The sequence below is a fragment of the Dipteris shenzhenensis genome, chromosome 3 (genome assembly GCF_047967505.1).
Source record: "Dipteris shenzhenensis isolate YYH24624 ecotype China chromosome 3, Dip_SZ_1.0, whole genome shotgun sequence".
Taxonomy (NCBI): Eukaryota; Viridiplantae; Streptophyta; class Polypodiopsida; order Gleicheniales; family Dipteridaceae; genus Dipteris; species Dipteris shenzhenensis.
Window position 1 is genome coordinate 24455058 of NC_141598.1, and position 19164 is coordinate 24474221.

Consider the following 19164-nt stretch of genomic DNA (forward strand, 5'->3'; position numbering starts at 1 on the left):
CCCCCGAATAAGGCATTTCTAGTCTATATTTTTACTCTTTATTGTATTGTTCATCTTGTCCTTGTTTTATGTATGAAAGTTGAGGTATGTAAAGAAAGGCTAAGCCTGTAAAACGAATGAGGTAGAGTCAATAAGCACTTTTTCTCTACTCTTGGCCTCATATATAGTAGAGAGAGTGTTTCACAACTTATTGACTCAGATGGGGTTCTACAGACAGATCTCGATACCGTAATGCATATTGCTACAGATTTTTATGTCTCCCTTCTCATAGTAGATCCTGACACACAGGCCAGAGATGATGCTAGGGATGCTCTTTGGCAGTGTATACCTGTGTTGGTGAAACCAGAGATGAGAGTCTTACTTGATGCACCTTTCACCAACATAGAGTTTATTATTGCTTTAATGGTCCTTCACAAGGGAAAATGTCCAGGTTCAGATGAACTTACCTCCTCTTTTTTTATTGCTTTTTGGGATCAGATTGGGGATCACATTACCTCAATGCTGCAGGACGTTTGGGACTCGGGACTCATGTTCTCTCCAAGATGTTCCATTCATTCCTTTCAAAGCTGCACATGCTTCTGTAGACACCTCTTGAGAGGTTCTGGTTAGTATTGCAGCATGGCACATGTGGAGAGCCAGATGTACATAGGCATTAGATGGCCCCTAGGTTCACCCTTCACAGACTTTGGTCAGTATATGGACTGATACTATACACACCCTGATGGCCATCTGGGCAAGCATATTGTAGAGGCTGCATGGGAGTCTTCCTGCATACTCGTCCATACGGTCATCAAGGTATGTATGGTGTCTGTCTAGATACTAGCCAATGTGCGAGGGATGAACCTGAGTTCCCTCCAATGCCTCTGTGAGCAGTCAATTTTGGGTTTGTCACTACTTGACATTTGCTGTCATTTTTGGATAGCCAGCTCATTTTGCAGTGAAAGCCTTGTGGCTACTCTTGAGCGCACATTTTTCCTTTAGGGATGTATTTTTGCCATGGGAAGCAACGATTGGATGGGTATGTTCTCAGCTGAGGACAAGCTTGATGGACCCAATTATCCCATGTGGTCATACATGGTGAAACATTTGCTGGTTGTCAAAAAATTTTGGGGTATTGTCTCAGGATTGGATCTCCAACCTTCCTCTGTGGCATCCACTTGTGCTAATGCTACAGCTGGTGCAGCTGCTATAGCCACTTCTGGATCTACTGCCACTGCTACTGCAGTTGTTACAGCCACCTCTGGGTCTACTACTACTCCGCCACACCTCGTACACCAAAACAGGCCAGATGGGATGGTAGAGATGCCCAAGCACATTCTATCATTGCTTTTTCAGTCAAGAGACATATCATTCCTCACATTCGGTCTTGCAAAACATCAAACGCTGCGTGGGACATCTTGGCTCACCTTTACCAGGTTCGCAATGAGGGCACGTGTTGCGTTCTTACGCAGGCAATTGGAGAATGTCAAAATGTACCCAATGCAAGAGGCTGCTCCTCCCCGCACAAACTTCCTCTCCCTCCTCTCAGCCCCCCCTCCCCCTCTCAGCCCCTCCCTCTCCTCCCTCTCAGCCCCGTCTCCCTCCCACCCTCTCCTCCCTCTCTCTCGGCTGCCTCCCTCTCAGCCCCGCTCCCTACCCCGCCTCCTCTACCCCCACCTCCTCTACCGCGATATCTTCGTTTTCTCCCCCCACCTCAGCCCTCCCCCCCGCCTCCTCTACCCTCTCCCCCCGCCTCCTCTACCCCCGTCTCAGTCCTCCCTCTCCCCACTTCAGCCTTCCCTCTCCCCGCTTCAGCCTTTCCCCCTGCCTCCTCTACCCCCATCTCAGCCCCTCCCCCCGCTTCAGCCTTCCTCTCTGCCTCCTCCCTCCTCTCCGCCTCCCCCCTCTCTGCCTCCTCTCTCCTCTCCGCCTCCCCCCGCTCTGCCTCCTCCCTCCTCTCTACCTACTCCCTCCCTCCCCCTCTTCCTCTTCCTCTTCCTCCTTCCCACTCTCTCTCTCATCCTCCTCCTCTCCTCAACGCCCTCCTCCCTCTCCTCCTCAGCCCCCCTTCCTCCTCCTCAGCCCACCCCCCTCTTTCTTCTTTCCTAGGCAACTTAGTGCGGAAGGAAGGTTTTCGTGTTCGAGTCAGTGTCACCCACCTCGATTGGTGATGGCTCTGCCTTCAGCCAATCTTTGTCTACTCCCAATCTTGGTGATTGGTGTGTGTTGGAATGACTTTACCATTATAGTATCCCAAGTAATCATGGGCATAGAATTTGATATATTATCAAGGCATTGCTTAAACAGAAAGGGAACTTTTAAATCCTCACTTTGCCAATGCTCAGATAATGCTACCCCTAATCCACACATTAAGTGCAAGTTTCTTCCTAGCTTTTCTTCTTCTTAAATGCTAGTCTATTGAGTTTTGGTTTGACCTCATATAGAAATTGGCTTGGGAGATTCTCATTCTCCCCATTGGAGAAGGAGGTCTCAATATTATTGACCCGAACTTGCAGTGTATGAGCAAGGCCTTGCTCTGCAAATTCGTAGTACATGGATTGATGCCTAGACAAGAGCCTTGGAAAGATTTCTTCTTACGCAGCATTCAATCTTGTACTCCATCTCATGGGGGAGATTGAATGGACAACATCAGATGGATCTTTAGTTCAGTTCATCTCAAATCTCCCCCTTTCCCTCTCATGGTTGCTATTTTGAAAGCTTGGGGTAGCTTCAGAAACACTCTTCGCAGAGTTCCACCCACCTCTCGTGAAGAAATTCACAGGCAGCCAATCATGTGGAATAACTCCATATTGGATGACCATGGTAGGCGACTTGGAGTGTCACACTATATGTAGTGGTCTAGATGGGAGAGGGGACCTGCTTCTATAGTAGGCGCCTGGTAGGCCTTTAGGAGACTTCCATGTAGGCCATCTCTTGGTGGTTCTAGTGATGCCCTATAGGCCATGGTATGTGCATTGTAGGCATAAATATAGGCACTTGTAGTGTTGGTGCCTTTTAGGCCACATAGGACACTTAGTCCTATGTGACACCTAGGATACTTAGTCCTAGGTCTAGGTACTTGTACCTTGTACTCCTTTTTTCATTATCCAAGTTTTGATGTGACGGCTAAGACTTGTGCGACGCTTTCCTAACTGCACTCTCTCTGTCTCCCAATCGATCCTATAGTGGTATCAGAGCCCGGATTTGCACCAGCCTCCTTTTTCGTACAGTCCGTACGACTGTACGGGCGTCCCTTGTACTTGCGTCGTACAATCGTACGGCTCCGCTTCGTACTTCTCCGTACTACGTATCTGCATCGTACAGCCATCGTACTCACTCGATGTACCTGCGTCGCCGTACACTATACCTGCAGAGTACATGTTCCGTACAAGTATATGCAAAGTATCTATCACATACGTTGTACCTGTGACGTACCTCGTACTTGTTCCGTACTTCCTTTATCACACAATCGTATAGATCGTACTTGCAACGTCGTACATCGTACATTGGATACCGTACTTTCGTACAACTGTACACCGTACAGTTCGTACATTGTACTTTGGATCTGTTCCATACGTTCGTACACTGTACCCGCTTCCATACAGTTGTACTTGTTTCGGGAGTTCCATACAAGTTTGGCACATGTGAAATTTGCAGGACACTCAAAATTTGGGGCTTTTGAGGGCTTTTGCTATCATTATCTCCCTTCTACTGTTTGAAATCTTCTCAAGCCATTTCAACAGTTTGGAAAGTCTACATTTTGAGATCTATACTTTGGAATAGGTGCATTTTTGCAGTCAATTTGTGGACAACAAGTCCTAATTTTTGGCAGTTGCAAAAGTTGAGGCTACTTTTCGGAATTTGGTCTACAATTTCTATTTTGATTGCACTACATTGAGTCACTTTTGCAGGACATTGAGTCAGATTCTCATACATTGAGTCACATTTGCAAAGATCTCAGCAAAATTTGGGGCTTTTCTATATTTGCCCTCTTTTTGGCCTATTTGCCCTCAATAAATTTGGGACTTTTGCCAGATTTTCTGTTTTTGCAGTGAACATTGCTTGCCACAGTCACATTTGGGTCAGATTTTGCCCTTTGATTGGGTCGGAAATTTGCAGATATTTGCTGTCATTTTTGGACAGCCAGCTTTTTGCAGTGATAGCCTTGAGGCTTTTGGGTTTTTAGGTTATCTTTCAGGGTATCACATTTGCTATGGCTGGGAACAATCAAGATCTATTTGGCGTTCTTCGTGAAGATGATAAGTTGGATGGCACCAACTATCCGATGTGGTCTTATCTCATGAAACATATTCTTGTTGCAAAGCATTTGTGGAATATTGTTTTTGGGGTTGATCTAAGGCCAGCCAATGCTACAGTGGTTGCCTCTACTACTGCTGGTCCCTTTGCAGGGGGTACTCCTCCTGATGCCTCATCTTCTAGCACTCTTGCTACTACTCTTCCAACTCAGGAACAGACAAGATGGGATGCAAGAGATGCAAATGCACATTCATGTATTGCTTTATCATGCAAGAGAATCATTATTCCACACATTCGGTCTTGCAGGACAGCAAAAGATGCTTGGGATAAATTGGCTTCTTTCTATCAGATTCGCAATGAGGCACGTGTTGCATATATGAGAAGGCAATTACAGGAAGTCAGCATGAATGAAGGTGACTCTATGAATGCATACCTGACAAAGGTCAAGGACCTCATGGAACAACTTGCCAACATTGATGAGGTGGTGCCGAATTCACAGCTTGTCAGTACCATATTGAATGGACTGCCATATACATATCAAGGGTTTGCTACAACCCTTCAATTAGTGGCCATGGGTAATCCAGACCACTATTCTTTTGATCAGCTAGTTACTTTGCTTTTGCAGGAAGAGCAAGGTAGAGTTAATAGACAAGCCATTATTCCTGATCATGCATTTGCTTCACAGCAGACAGGAAGAGGCAAGGCTTCCAAGCCTATGGGCAAGCCAAAATCTGCGCATAGCAGCTGCAATTCCTCCCATGCATCTAAAAATACAGCAGATAAGTCAAAGAAGAAAAGATGCAACTATTGTCGCAAGCTTGGACATGACATTTCAGAATGCAGGAAGCGCATTGCCTCGGAGAAAAAGAAAGCAGGATTGACAGTTAATGCCTCTCATGCTATTGAATCCCATGAGCCAGAAGATGCTTCACATGCACATGCTCTTCAGGATGATTGGGCATGGGCTGTCCATTGGTCATTTGATCCCTCCAAAGCTGATGCATTCTTTACTGCTAATGATGCTCAGTCCTGGTACTTTGATAGTGGTGCTTCCAAGCATGTCACATCTCGCAGACAGTTGTTTCATTCTTTAGCTGATGGACCTCGAGGGGAGACTGTTACATGTGCTAATAATGCTTCATATGCTGTAAAAGGAATTGGAGATGTGCAGCTCACATCCATTTCAAGCCATCCTGTCACTCTGACAAATGTTCTTTTTGTGCCTGGAATTGAAGTCAACTTGATTTCAATTTCAGGAATTGCCACTTCAGGTTTCAAAGTTATTTTTGATGGCTACAGATGCCTAGTTTATGATCTTCGTGATGACAATGCCATAGTTCTCACTGGCACTTTGCAAAAGGGGCTTTATCACCTTGATCATCACTTAGCTGCACTTTCTATTGAATCATTTGCTATTTCAGATTCACAGCTTGCTGAAACTCATCTTTGGCATGAGAGAATGGGTCATCTCAATTATAGAGCTCTTGCAAAGTTACATTCACAGCAGATGGCAAATGATGTACCTCAAACTCACACAGTTTCCAAACATGTGTGTGAGGGTTGTCTTTTGGGTGGGTAAGATGCATCGATTTCCTTTTCAAAAGAATTGTCAAAAACTCTCACAAAGGAAATTGCAGCTAGTGCACAGTGATGTCTGTGGCCCAATGAGGACAAATGCCATTGGGGGGTACAAGTATTTCATGACTCTCATTGATGATTTCACAAGATATTGCTGGATATATCCTTTAAAAGCCAAATCTGAAGTTTTCTTATGTTTTCAGAGACGGATGAATGTGGTTGAGAATGAATCAGGATGCAAGCTTGTCACCCTCAACACAGATAGGGGGGGAAGAGTATATGTCAAAGGAGTTTGATGCATTTCTGTCTTCACGGGGCATTATTCACTCATGTACTACTCCTTACACTCCTCAGCAGAATCCTGTTTTTGAAAGGAAAAACAGGTCCACAATGGAGATGGCCAGATGCATGCTTAAGGCCAAGTCTTTGCCCAATAAATTTTGGCTTGATGTAGTGATGTGTGCCAACTATGTGCTGAATAGATCACCTACACGGGCATCGCAGACTGTTACACCTTATGAAGCATGGAAAGGCAGGAAGCCTTCACTTTCACACATGAGAGTTTTTGGGTCTCTTGCATATGTTCATGTACCATCTCAGCTGAGACATAAGCTTGACGACAAGGCAATCAAATGCATATTTATTGGCTACAGCCAGGAGAGTAGAGGGTATTGGTTATACCAACCAAATACTGGGAAGATTATTGTCAGTAGAGATGTAATCTTTGCTGTTGAACATTCAGCTTCTCCTCTTGTGGACTGCAAAGCTAAGCCAGATGTTGACATGTTTGATGCCTTTGAATCTTGGCTACCTCTGCCATCCTCGGAAGAGGACTTTGACCAGCAACATGAGCCTCCTGCAGGCCCTCCACCAAGCAATAATCAGCCACTACCTCATGCTGATTTGCAGGTTTCTCTTCCGGCACAAAATGATCCCACTATTCATGATGCAGTCATTGAAGGAAGAGCTGTCAATAGACAGCAAAGGCAAGTTCCCAGATGGCTTCTTGATACATTGATGGACAGCAAACAAGATCAGCCTTTTGCTGCGTGGACAAGATCAACGAATTAACAGCATGGTCACTTTCTTGAGTTTGCACTCCTTGCTACAGCTTGCAATGAAGAGTCTTTGTGTCATAAAGATGCTTTTGACAGCAAAGAGTGGATGGATGCAATGAGGGCTTTGTTACATTCCATTGCTAAAAATGACACATGGGAATTAGTAGATCTCCCTCCCGGCAAGCATGCCATTGGAACCCGGTGGGTCTACAAATTAAAAAGGAAATCTGATGGCAGCATAGATCGATACAAAGCCCGTCTTGTTGCAAAAGGGTATGCCCAACAACAAGGCATTGACATTGAGGAGACATTTGCTTCCACGTCCAGGATTACTACCATTAGATGTGTCATTGCCTTTGCAGCCCATCATCATTGGCAAGTGCACTATTTTGACATCAAGACTGCTTTTCTTCATGGGGATCTGCAGGAAGAAGTATATGTCACACAACCTCCTGGCTTTGAGGTTGTTAATTCTGAAAATAAGGTATGCCGGCTTAGAAAAGCCCTTTATGGTTTGAAGCAACACCCAAGGCATGGTATGCCAAAATTCATGCACACTTACTATCCCTTGGTTTTCAGAATAGCCCCACAAAACCCACTCTTTATGTCCGCGGGAGTGGATCTGGTTTTTTAGTGCTGATTTTATATGTGGATGATATGCTCATCACGGGCCCAGATGCTCAGCGAATTGGAGCTTTCAAGGCTGATTTGCAGCAGTTTTTTGAAATGTTAGACATGGGACAGCTCCACTATTATTTGGGCATTCAGTTTGCTCATGTTGAGGGGGGTATCATGATGTCTCAATCCAAGTATATTGGACAGCTCCTTGATTGTTTTCAGTTTGAGGATTGGAAGCCAATCTCTACTCCAGTGCACCCTGGCTTCAAATTCTCAGCTCATGATGGAAGCCCACCATGTGATATCACTCTTTATCAGTAGGCTGTTGGATGCCTTATTTATTTATGTCACACCATACTTGACTTACAGTATGCAGTATCTCAGCTCAGTAGATTCATGCACATGCCTAGTTCACAGCATTGGCAGGCAGTGAAGAGAGTCTTCAGATATCTCAGAGGCACTCAGGATTTAGCCCTCTTCTGTGGTGATCAGGGTTCACTTACCATGCATGCTTACACGGATAGTGACTGGGCAAGATGTTCCGACACTAGAGTGTCGCATATTGGTAATTGTTTTTTGCTTGGCAATTCATGTATCTCTTGGCTCAGCAAGAAGCAACCAACAGTTGCCACATCTAGCTGTGAGGCTGAGTTCATGGCAGCTTTCACCGCTACAGTAGAGTGTGTTTGGCTTCGACAGTTACTTACAGATCTTGGTATTCGACAGACATCCTCCACTATTGTTTACACTGACAGCCAGAGTGCTTTGGCCATTGCGCCTAACCCAATGTTTCATGCGCGTAATAAGCATATTGAAGTTCATTATCATTATGTTCGGGAGCGGTTGTCAGTGGGAGACATAGAGTTGTCCTATCTTCCCACAGAGGACAACATAGCAGATATGTTTACAAAGGCACTTCCTCGTCCCAAGTTCGAAGTCTTTCGACAGGCTTTACACTTGGTTCCCTTTGTTACATGATCTGACATCCCTTGTACATTCATAGGTGGCTATATCCTTTTAGATGAATATGTGCCACCATGACAAAAAAATCCCAGGTATTCTGAGACGTTTCCAGAGTACTTCAGCCCATCCCATGGAGGGGGGTTTGTAGGCCATCTCCTGGTGGTTCTAGTAATGCCCTATAGGCCATGGTATGTGCCTTGTAGGCATAAATATAGGCACTTGTAGTGTTAGTGCCTTTTAGGCCACATAGAACACTTAGTCCTATGTGACACCTAGGACACTTAGTCCTAGGTCTAGGTACTTGTACCTTGTACTCCTTTTTCCAGTATCCAAGTTTTGACGTGACGGCTAAGACTTGTGCGACGCTTTGCTACCTGCAATTTCTCTCTCTCAATCGATTCTACATTCCAGAGGATCAAAGACTCTTAGTAGTTGGCCACCTCAGAGGGAGTGCAGTCAGGATACAACAGATAGAGGCAATCATTCCGGCAGAGTGGATAGACACAGATGACTTGCCGATCACAGAGTCCAACTTGGTGGGGAGCGTTCTCAGGGACGGGCATTCCTTTACAAGTTATTACCCTGTGGGATGCACATGAAGATACCCTAGTCTTTGATATTCAATCGGAAGGCAGACTTACCAGATCTTCTTATGATATTCTTTTGTAGGTTGCCTTTCAGCCTGTCAGGATTGCAGGTTTCATGGAGTGGGGCACGGACTCACAGTGGTATCTTGACCCCGATGCTCTTCTCCTTGTGCTGAGGTCTTGGAGACTCTAGTTATATGGTGGTTCCCCTATTAGGTACCTGCAGTGGGACCCATGGGAGTAGGAATGGATTGATGAGAGGCACTGAGAGAAGAGCATCCCCTTCTTTCGTTATACATTCAGAAATGCCCGGAGATTTCAGCTTAGCAGATGAGGTTGGAGGCCCTCCAGAGCCCCTCATTGGAATAGTTTTCAAATTTCTGCAATTGTGCGGAAAAACTTTTGGGGTAGGCTGTGGAAATCCCTCAGGAATAGAAAGATCACTCTTCTCTTTTGGCTTTCTATTCATGGAGGGATTGGAGTGAACCTATGGAGATCTAGGTTTGGGACTGACCCTACTTGTCCTCGTTGCCACATAGTAGTTGAGTCAGTACAGCATTGCCTTTAGGAGTGCAAACAGGCGAGGATGATTTGGAAAGGTGTTGCTAGGATTTTCAGCATCTTTCATACATCACCTTTCTATATGACCTCGGGTTCAGTAGCATGGTTCTCTCTTACTGGCCCCTAGGTGTTCTTCGAGGGACATGATCTAGATATCTTTCATTGTACGGTGACACTCAATGGAGTCTTCTTCCCTCTAGGATGTTCCCTTTACTCCTTCTAGAGCTGCTCATGCCTCAATAGACACATCATGGGAGATTCGGGCTAGCATTGCAGCTTGGCATATTTGGAGAGCCAGGTGTACAGAGGCGACGGAGGGTACCCGGGTTCACCCCTCTCAGACTATGGCCAGTATTTGGACCGACACAGTACACTCTGATGGCCATCTGGGGAAGCATGCAGTGATCCTCCAGAGCAGCCGCTGCTAGGAGAGTTACTTTTTTCAGAGTTTGGAGAGGATCTCCTTTCTTCTTTGAGTCTTTCTCAGGGTTGAGGTGGCATTTTTAGCCTCCGCCTTGGATTTTTATTAGCTCCTTTTGAGCTGTTTTCTTTTTCCTCATGCATAGCATGATGTATCCCCATCTTTGAGCTTGCTCTTGCAGTTTCCAATCATCCTTAATGAAGTAATTTTCTTGAAAAAAAGAAGAGGGGGACGGCATGGATGCATACACCGCAAAAATAAAGGATTTTCAAGAGCAGCTCATTAATGTGGATGAAATTATTTCAGATGCTCAAGTAGTATCCACGACACTCAATCGACTTCTTGAGTCCTACCAAGGGTTTGCTACTACATTGAGGTTGGTTGCCATGGGCAATCCCAACACTTACACTTTCGACCAGCTTGTTTCCCTTCTCTTGCAGGAAGAGCAGAGTCACACAAATCGTGCTACTTCTCAAATTGCAAATTAGGCTTTTTGTCGCTAATCACAAAAATAAGGGAAAGAATAGATAAAATTACAGCAAACCAAGTCTTTTGGAGGCTCATCTACTACTGGACACTCATCTAATTTTGCCCCGTCTGAATGTCGCAAGCGCATCGCTTCTGAAAAGAAAATGCAGCAAAAGGGACTTGCTGCTCGCTGCTAGTGCTCCCGCCCTAGATCATGGTCATGAGGTAGCAAACATTGCTCACCATGAGTGGGCTTTAACGGTGACATGCCAGTACCATCCAGAGAAGCATGCTACAGCCTTGACTGTCTTAGATTCTAAGTTAGATTGGTGCTTCGATAGTGGTGCTTCTAAGAACATCACTTCTTGCAGATCACTCTTTCAGACATTGGGGGCTGCTTCACATGGTGGCACAGTGACATGTGCCAACAATGTATCATATCCTGTGAAAGGGATTGGCCAGGTGGAGGTCACTTCAGTTTTAGGTGATACGATCACGCTCATGGACGTTTTGTTTGTCCCAGGTATAAAAAAGAACCTCATCTCCATTGCAGCAATATCCTTGAATGGCTTTCGGGTTCTCTTCGATGGTTATCGATGTGCCGTGTATGACAACCGGTACGATGACATCATAGTACTTACTGGGTCACTTTCTTCTGGGCTATATCATCTTGATGTTTATGACAAACAGCCTGCTATAGAGGCAAAATTGGTGGCTGAATCTGTAATTTCAGATTCCCACTTATGGCATGCGAGGTTGGGTCACCTCAAGTACAGAAACTTGGTTAAAATGCATTCACAAAACATGGTGGTTGCTCTCCCACCCATGCATGCACCGGTTATACATTTTTGTGAGGGCTGCTTGTTGGACAAAATGCACCATTTCTCATTTCCAAAGGATGGGACAGTTAGTGCATCCAAGAAGCTTCACCTTGTGCATAGTGATGTGGGCTGATGCGGACATCATCTCTTGGGGGCTACCTTTACTTTTCTACCTTTGTGGATGACTACACCAGATTTGCTTGGATATATGGCATGAAGGCCAAATTTGATGTGTTCCCTATGCTTCATACATTGGCTTGCCATGGCTGAAAATGATTTAGGGAACAAGCTCCTTACTCTACGCACTGACAGGGTGGGAGAGTACATGTCCCGTGTATTCTCTGTTTTTTTGGCAGCCCGGGGTATTATTCATCAATGTACAGTGCCTTATACTCTGCAGCAGAACGGGCTGGCAGAGAGGAAAAATCGGTCATAGATGGAAATGGGTAGGTGTATGCTCAAAGGGAAGTCTTTACCAAATAGGTTTTGGTTGGATGGTGTCATGTGCTCCAACTATGTGCTCAATCGGGCACCCACAAAGGCATTGAAGACTATCACATCTTATGAGGCATGGCATGGTCGCAAACCTGAAATTTCTCATATGCGGGTTTTCGGTGCACATCCTCCAACAGTTCCTGCTCAGCCTGATATGCCTTTAGTTGATGATCATGCTATTGAGCAGGCAGTTGCACAGGAGAGTGCTGTCCTTAAACAACAAAAATCAGTTCCAGGATGGCTTTTGAACACACTCAAGGACAGCAAACAAGCTGAGCCTTTGCCAGCCCGCACTAGAGGTGCGCATAAACAAATGCATGGCAACTATTTGGCTGTAGCTTTGGTTGCTATTGCTTGCAATGATGAACCTTTATGTCACAAGGATGCCTTTGACAGCAAGGAATGGATGGATGCCATAAAGGTTGAGCTTGAATCCATTCATGCCAACAACACTTGGGAGTTGTGATACCTTTCAGTAGACAAGCGTGCCATTGGCACAAAGTGGGTCTACAAGGTGAAAAGGCAAGCTGACGGCAGTGTTGACCGCCTCAAAGCCCGCTTGGTTGCAAAGGGATATGCACTGCAGCACGGCATTGACTTTGAGGAGACCTTTGCCCCCACCTCACGCATTACTACTATCAGGTGTGTTATTGCTATGGCATCTCATCGGCATTGGGAGGTTCATCAGCTGGACATCAAGACTGCCTTCCTTCATAGTGATCTTCAGGAAGAGGTCTATGTCACTCAGCCACCAGATTGTTTTTTTTCCCCCCAAAAAAGAGACTTTCTATTAAGTAATAAAGAAACCCGCTAGAGCAAGCTCTGTGCGGAAATACACCATGCTAAGCATGTAATTAAAAACACCTCAGAGGAATGAGGTAGAAAGAAACCAAGGCTGAGGCTGAAAATGCCATCTCAACCCTGTAGAAGTCTCAGCAAAGAAGGGAGAGTCTCTCCAATCTCTGAGAAAAGTAACTCTCCTGGAGGAGGCTGCTTGAGATGATCCCTGCATGGTCGCCCAAATGGGCATCGGAGTGTGTATCGTATCTGTCCAAGTACTGGCCAAGATCTGAGAAGGGTGAACCTGAGAACCTCCAAAGCCTCAGTGCATCTGGCTCTCCAAATGTGCCATGTTGCAATGCTATCGAGGACCTCTCATGGAGAGTCGACCGAGGAGTGAGCAGCCCTGAAAAGAGTGGCCGGAACATCCTCTAGAGAGCACGACTCCACAAGGTGTTGTCGGATGTGAAGAGCCCAAGAGGAATCAAGTCTCTCAAAAAATACATGGGGCCCTGAAAGAGTAAGCCAAGCCACTGATCCCCAAGCCATATAGAAAGGTAGGTGAACAAAAGTGCTGAAAAGTCTTGCAATCCCCTTCCATATGATTCTCGCCTGTCTGCAATCCCGAAGGCAGTGCTGTATTGTCTCCAAAGCACAAAGGCAGCGAGGGCAAGAAGGGTCAGCTCCGAACCTGGATCTCCAATGATCCAAGAAGAGAGTGATTTCTCTCTTCCGGTGGGATTTCCAGAGTCTGCCAAAAAAATTTCTGCAAGTCAGCATGGCAGAAGCATTTTTTATAACATTTTCTCTTTCTGGGAAGCTTCAGAGTGGGCCATGCAGAGTGGCCAGAATCTACATTCTACTTTTGGATTTTGAGAAAGCTTATGACAGAGTAGATTGGGGTTTTTTGGAGGGCACCCTTCTACGCTTTGGCTTTACTGATGCTTGGATCAGAGGTGTTTCCTCTTTGTACAGATCAGCCCACAGCCAGGTACTTATTGGTGGGGTAAGGGGTGAGAGATTTCAGATTTCGAGATCAGTCCGTCAGGGATGCTCCTTGCTCCTTTCCTTTTTTTGTTCGTGGCCGAAGCTATGAGTATCTATGTTAGATCTCAAGCTGACATCTTTGGGCTGAGACTTCCCATCAGAAGGGAAGAGGAGCTACTTGACAGTGAGTTGGCAGATGACACATCAGTTTACTTGGATGCCACTCCACAGACGCTCACTTCTTTCAGGACAGCATTGGATTTATTTTGCTTGGCGGCAGGGGCGCAGATAAATTGGCATAAATCCAATGGCTTTTGGATCAGTGATGAGGACACTCCAGTTTGGGGGCTTGACATAGGATTCACTTGGGTTCAGAGGGGTGAGCCTATCAGGTATTTGGGCTGCCAAGTCGGCTTGAATATTTCTACCACGCAGCAGTTTGCTCCCGTTTTGGAGAGCATCAGGAGGAAGCTTCTTTTTTGGAGCTCAGCCAAGCTGGATCTTGCCTCTAGAGTTGTGGTGGTCAACCAGGTCCTCTTGGCCACGGCCTGGTTTGTTTGTTCATGCTGGTGCCGTTCTAGGGATTGCATCATTCAGCTCAGAAGATCGATCAGAAACTTTCTTTGGAGTGGGCTTGATGGCACAGCAGATGCCTTAGCCAGGGTGGCTTGGGAGACCCTCATCCTCCCTACACAGGAAGGGGGTCTCAATATTATTGATCTAGATTTACAGTGCAGAGCTTTACTTTGCAAGATGGTGGTGCGGGGACTTATGCTAGGGCAGGAACCATGGAAGGACTTTCTTATTAACAGCATACAGAGGTGCACACCTTCTTCATGAGGAGATTGGATGAGCAGTGTTAGGTGGATCTTCACCACAGCACACCTCAGATCACCTTCGTCCCCTCTCATGGTTGCATTCTGAAAGCTTGGGCCAGTTTCAGAAGCACTCTTCGGAGGATTTCTCCTTCCTCTCGGGAAGAGATTGATAGGCAACCCATCATGTGGAATGACAATATTTTAGATGATCATGGCAGACCACTGGGTGCCTCACTCTACATGCAGTGGTCCAGGTGGGAGAGGGGACCTGCATTATCTATGGGGTCTTGGAAAGCTTTTCGTAGGCTTCCAGGGAGGATCTTACAGATTGAGGCAACCCTTCTAGAGGTTTGGGTAGACACAGATGATATGCCACTCACTTCCTCCACTTGGGCAGGTACTTTTACGAGAGGCGGTGTTCCGCTTCAGGTTTTGGCCTTTCGAGATGCACAGGAGGATGCTTTAGTTTTCAGTGTCCAGGATGGTGGCAAATTGCTCAGGTCCACAGAGGACATCTTGCTTGAGTTTGCTTTTCAGCCTATCAGGGTTGTAGGTCTTTTGGTGCAGGGATAAGATTCAGAGTGGTTCCTAGGCCTAGACCCCCGGCTACTCTCCACCGGGTCTTGGAGGCTCTGGCTCTATGGGGGAGTTCCCATCAGGTATTTGCAGTGGGACCCCGGAGAGTGGGAGTGGATTGATGCAGGGCATCGAGAGAAGAGCATCCCCTTCTTTCGTTACACGATCAGTAATGCCAGGAGATATCAGCTCAGTAGTAGAGGTTGGAGACCTTCTAGAGTTCCTCATTGGGAGACATTTGATATCACTACGGATCTGCAGAGCTGCTTCTGGAGGAGACTCTGGAAATCCCACAGGAATAGAAAGATCACTATCTTCTTTTGGCTTCTATCCATGGTGGGATTGCAGTGAACCTTTGGAGGTCCAAGTTCGGAGCCGACCCTACTTGCCCTCGATGCCTCTCTGCTTCGGAGACTATTCAGCATTGCTTATGGGATTGCAGACAGGCGAGGATGATTTGGATGGGCGTAGCCAGGATTTTCAGTCACTTTGCCCACTCCCCATTTTTTATGACATGGGGCTCAGTGGCTTGGCTTTCTCTTACAGGGCCTCAGGTATTCTATGAGAGATTTGACTCCTCTCGGGCCATTTCGGTTCAACATCATCGGACTGAGTCCTGTTCGTTGGATGTGGTACCACACCTTCCTTTTACAGCTGTACATGCCTCTGTGGATACTTCTTGGGAGATTCTAGCAAGCATAGCATCCTGGCATATCTGGAGAGCCAGATGCACAGAGGCTTTGGAGGGTACTCAGGTTCATCCCTCGCACACATTGGCTAGTATCTAGACAGACATCTGGACAGACACCGTACATACTTTGATGGCCGTATGGACGGGTATGCAGGGAGACTCTCGTGCAACCTCAGCTAGGAGGGCTTCTTTCTTCAGGGAATGGTTGAGGTGGCACTTTCAGCCTCAGCCTTGGTTGTTTTCCACCTCACTCTGAGGGGTTTTTTAATTTATCCTCATGATTTCATGATGTATTCCGCTTTGAGCTTGCTCTCGCGGATTTTTTCTCTTACTTAATAGAAGTCTCTTTCTTGAAAAAAAAAAAAAAGAAGAGGATAAGCTTCCATCCCTGTTGGCATAACATGACGGTCTACCTTACAGTGGACATCATACACCTCTACATCCAAGTTAACTATCCAAGATAGATGAGGCCCCGATCTATGGGTATCCTGCATAGGTTTGGAGAAAGTTAAGTTAAAAGATAAGTGTGAAAGGGCTGCTCTTAGTATAAAAGGGGTGTACTATGAACTTTCTGTGGGTATCACATGGCCTTCTGTCTCTGATTTGTCTTTGCGTAGGAGGTGGGTGTCATGGCAGCTTCAACGGTTAAATAGGAGTACCAATTGGTGGGGCTCAACATAGCAAAGTTCTTTGTCCTTGGAAACTCCATGATTGCCTGCGACCATCTAGGCACCCTTTTATTGAAGCTGATCCTTGAGTTGAGCTAGGGTTCTGGACTAGGGCTCAGCCCAACTAGGACTGGAAGAAAGGAAGGAAAACGAAGGCCAAGTGAGGGGCAATGAACTTGAAAGAAGGAGAGAGACGGACTGAGTAGATGACAGCATGAGAAGAGGGAAACGGCATGAGAAGCGGTGACGGCTTGAGGGGTGGTAACAGCTTGAGTGGAGGTGATGGCTTGAGAGGAGGAGATAGTATGAGAGATAGCATCGGCCTGAGAGAGAAAGAAAGAAAGTTCATGAAAGGCTTCGAAAGACCAAAGGATATATGAGACTAATACAATAAGCCGAATGGGTGGACTCTCTAAGTAGGCATCTGCACCCAAGGCAAGTACAACATAAACATAAAACACTAGTACATAGTTTCTGAGCCCATGGAAAGGACAAAATGCTCCATTGTAGACTACATAGGTTGCAAATGAGAGTGAAAGCATTGCCACTCGTATCACCTACTTTGTTGGGCCTGCATCACGGGTTACATCATGAAAATTGGGCTATAGAAGAGAACCCCTAAATATACATAGGATGTGACGACCTGCACTAGTAATCCGTCTAGTGTGAACTACTTTGTGTGCATGATTGCCCGAGATGTGTTGAAGATTATAACCTTGGTTTAACCAAAGTTGACATTCAGATCTGTCTCTTGCAGAAGCTATGGAGTGCATCCAAGTGTTGTTGAAGGCCCTCAGTTGACGAGAAGAGAAAGACCCATAGAGAAGAATTTGGATCAGGAGTCGGCGAGAGAGCAGCGTGCCCCCCCCCCCTCTCCCCCTCCAGTATCCCCATGAAGGTCTCAAGCTTGTCTGTGAAATATGGTTGTGATGGCAGACAACCCTTTTTGACCGAGAGTGCTTCCGATCTTCTCTATACCCCAAATCTTGTAAGCGACAAGCTCTCGATACTGTGTCAAAAGGCTTGCGGAAATCCACAAAGTAGCAATAAACCCTCTGTCTCCATGGTCTGGCCTCCTTAATGATACCTCTGAGTGTGAGAGTGCAATCTAGAGTCGCATGATCGCCCCCAAAGCTTGCCTGTCCATCAACTTTTAAGTCTCTAAGTGCAAATTGGCTAACCTGAGAGAGAAAGAAAGAAAGAAATTTTATTAAAGGTCCACGGAAGGCCATACATGGCCTATGGGACACGAAATCATCCGAAAGGAAAATACATCATCAACGATGCGCCAACTAGGTGGCCTCATCGTAATACAGCTAAGATGACAAAAATGGCTACAAAAATCCTAGATACAAAATGAAATGAAATAGAGTACCAAAAATGCCTAGATACAAAATGTAAAATATGAAATATGGGGAACATCGTCTTCCCAGAGAGAGAGAGAGAGAGAGAGAGAGAGAGAGAGAGAGAGAGTTTCAACGGTTAATAAAAAGTGAAGTAAAAAATACAAATGGAAAGGTTTCCCATAAAGTATCATATATACCAAAGTGGTTGTTATCACTAATATTCTTTTCATTTCCTTGCAGATCTAATAGACCTAATGGAGTTGGGCCACGTGTTGGTGAGGTGGTACGTCGCTGCCCAATGTGCCAAGAATCCAATATGATGTTGAAGACGAAGCCGGTGAGAAGTTTTATTGAACCTTTTTCTATTGTAAGTTTTTATTGTGACAATGATACAATTTGTAATAAAAAATATCTTCTCACTATGATTTTTTGGTTTTGCTATTGTTTAATCTAATGTGCCTTCATGATATGTTGTGAAAGAATGAACATTTCCGTTTGCTCCTCATAATCCTATGACTTGAAATAGTCTATAAATGATTTACTTATGCATATTTCATTTCAATCTGTTAGGATTGTAGGTCATGTGGAGCAGTGCTTTTTTACTTCAGAATGGTATCTAGACTCAAACCCATATCACATTCCCTTGGGTTCATGGGGGATTCGGCTCTATGTAGGTGCCCCATAAAGTATTTGCAGTGGGACTCCGGGGAGTGTAAATGGGTTGAATGTAGGCTCCCTTTCTTTTTCTACACGGTTAGTAATCTTGGGAAGTTTGAACTCACAACCTTAGCGGTTGGAAGCCCACCAAAGCTCCTCATTGGGAGAATTTCAAGGTTTCTGTTGACTTGCAGAAATCCTTTTGGAATAGATCAAGGAAATCCCTTAGGAATAGACCCCTTTATTTTGGCTTTCTATTCATTGAGGGATTGCAGTGAACAATGGACCCCATGTTCGAGGCAGATTCTACTTGCATTCGTTGCCTTTTTGCTAAGGGGACTATTCAACATTGTTTATGGGATTGCAGACATGCGGAGATCATCTGAAAGGGAATTGCTAGTTTATTAAGCTACTTATGCCTTGTCCTTTCTTCATGACCTGGAACTTGGTAGCTTGGCTGTCTCTATCGGGGCCTCGGTGTTTTATGAGAGACATGACATTTTCGGATCAACAACATTTAGCTGAGTCGTACTCTCTAGATAATGTTCCTGGCTATCCAGATGTACAAAGATCTTAGATCGTACTCAGGTCCACCTTGCACACATATTGGTCAATATATGGACAGATACGGTACACATCGTGGTGGCATTTGAGGGAGCATGCAGGGGTCTTCCCGGGAAGCTCTACTAGGAGAACTGTCTTTCTAAGGGAGTGGAGTGGCTCCCTGTTCTTCTCGAAGTCCTTAGTAGAGTTGAGGTGGCATTTTTAGCCTGAACCTTGGATTTTTTCTAGCGCTTTTATAGGACCTTGATTTTATCCTATTAGGGCGTTGTTT

General features: G+C 45.5%; 1 protein-coding gene across 3 annotated transcripts in view; it reads left to right on the forward strand.

The window, feature by feature from the left end:
- Positions 1–19164, forward strand: part of TOP3A (topoisomerase 3alpha) — a 197281-nt gene that overhangs the window by 133183 nt on the left and 44934 nt on the right. For all 3 annotated transcript variants that reach the window (XM_087372511.1, XM_087372512.1, XM_087372513.1), the window contains exon 17: positions 17913–18009. In XM_087372511.1, coding sequence (XP_087228637.1) covers positions 17913–18009 — 97 coding nt within the window. The remainder of the gene's footprint in view (positions 1–17912; positions 18010–19164) is intronic.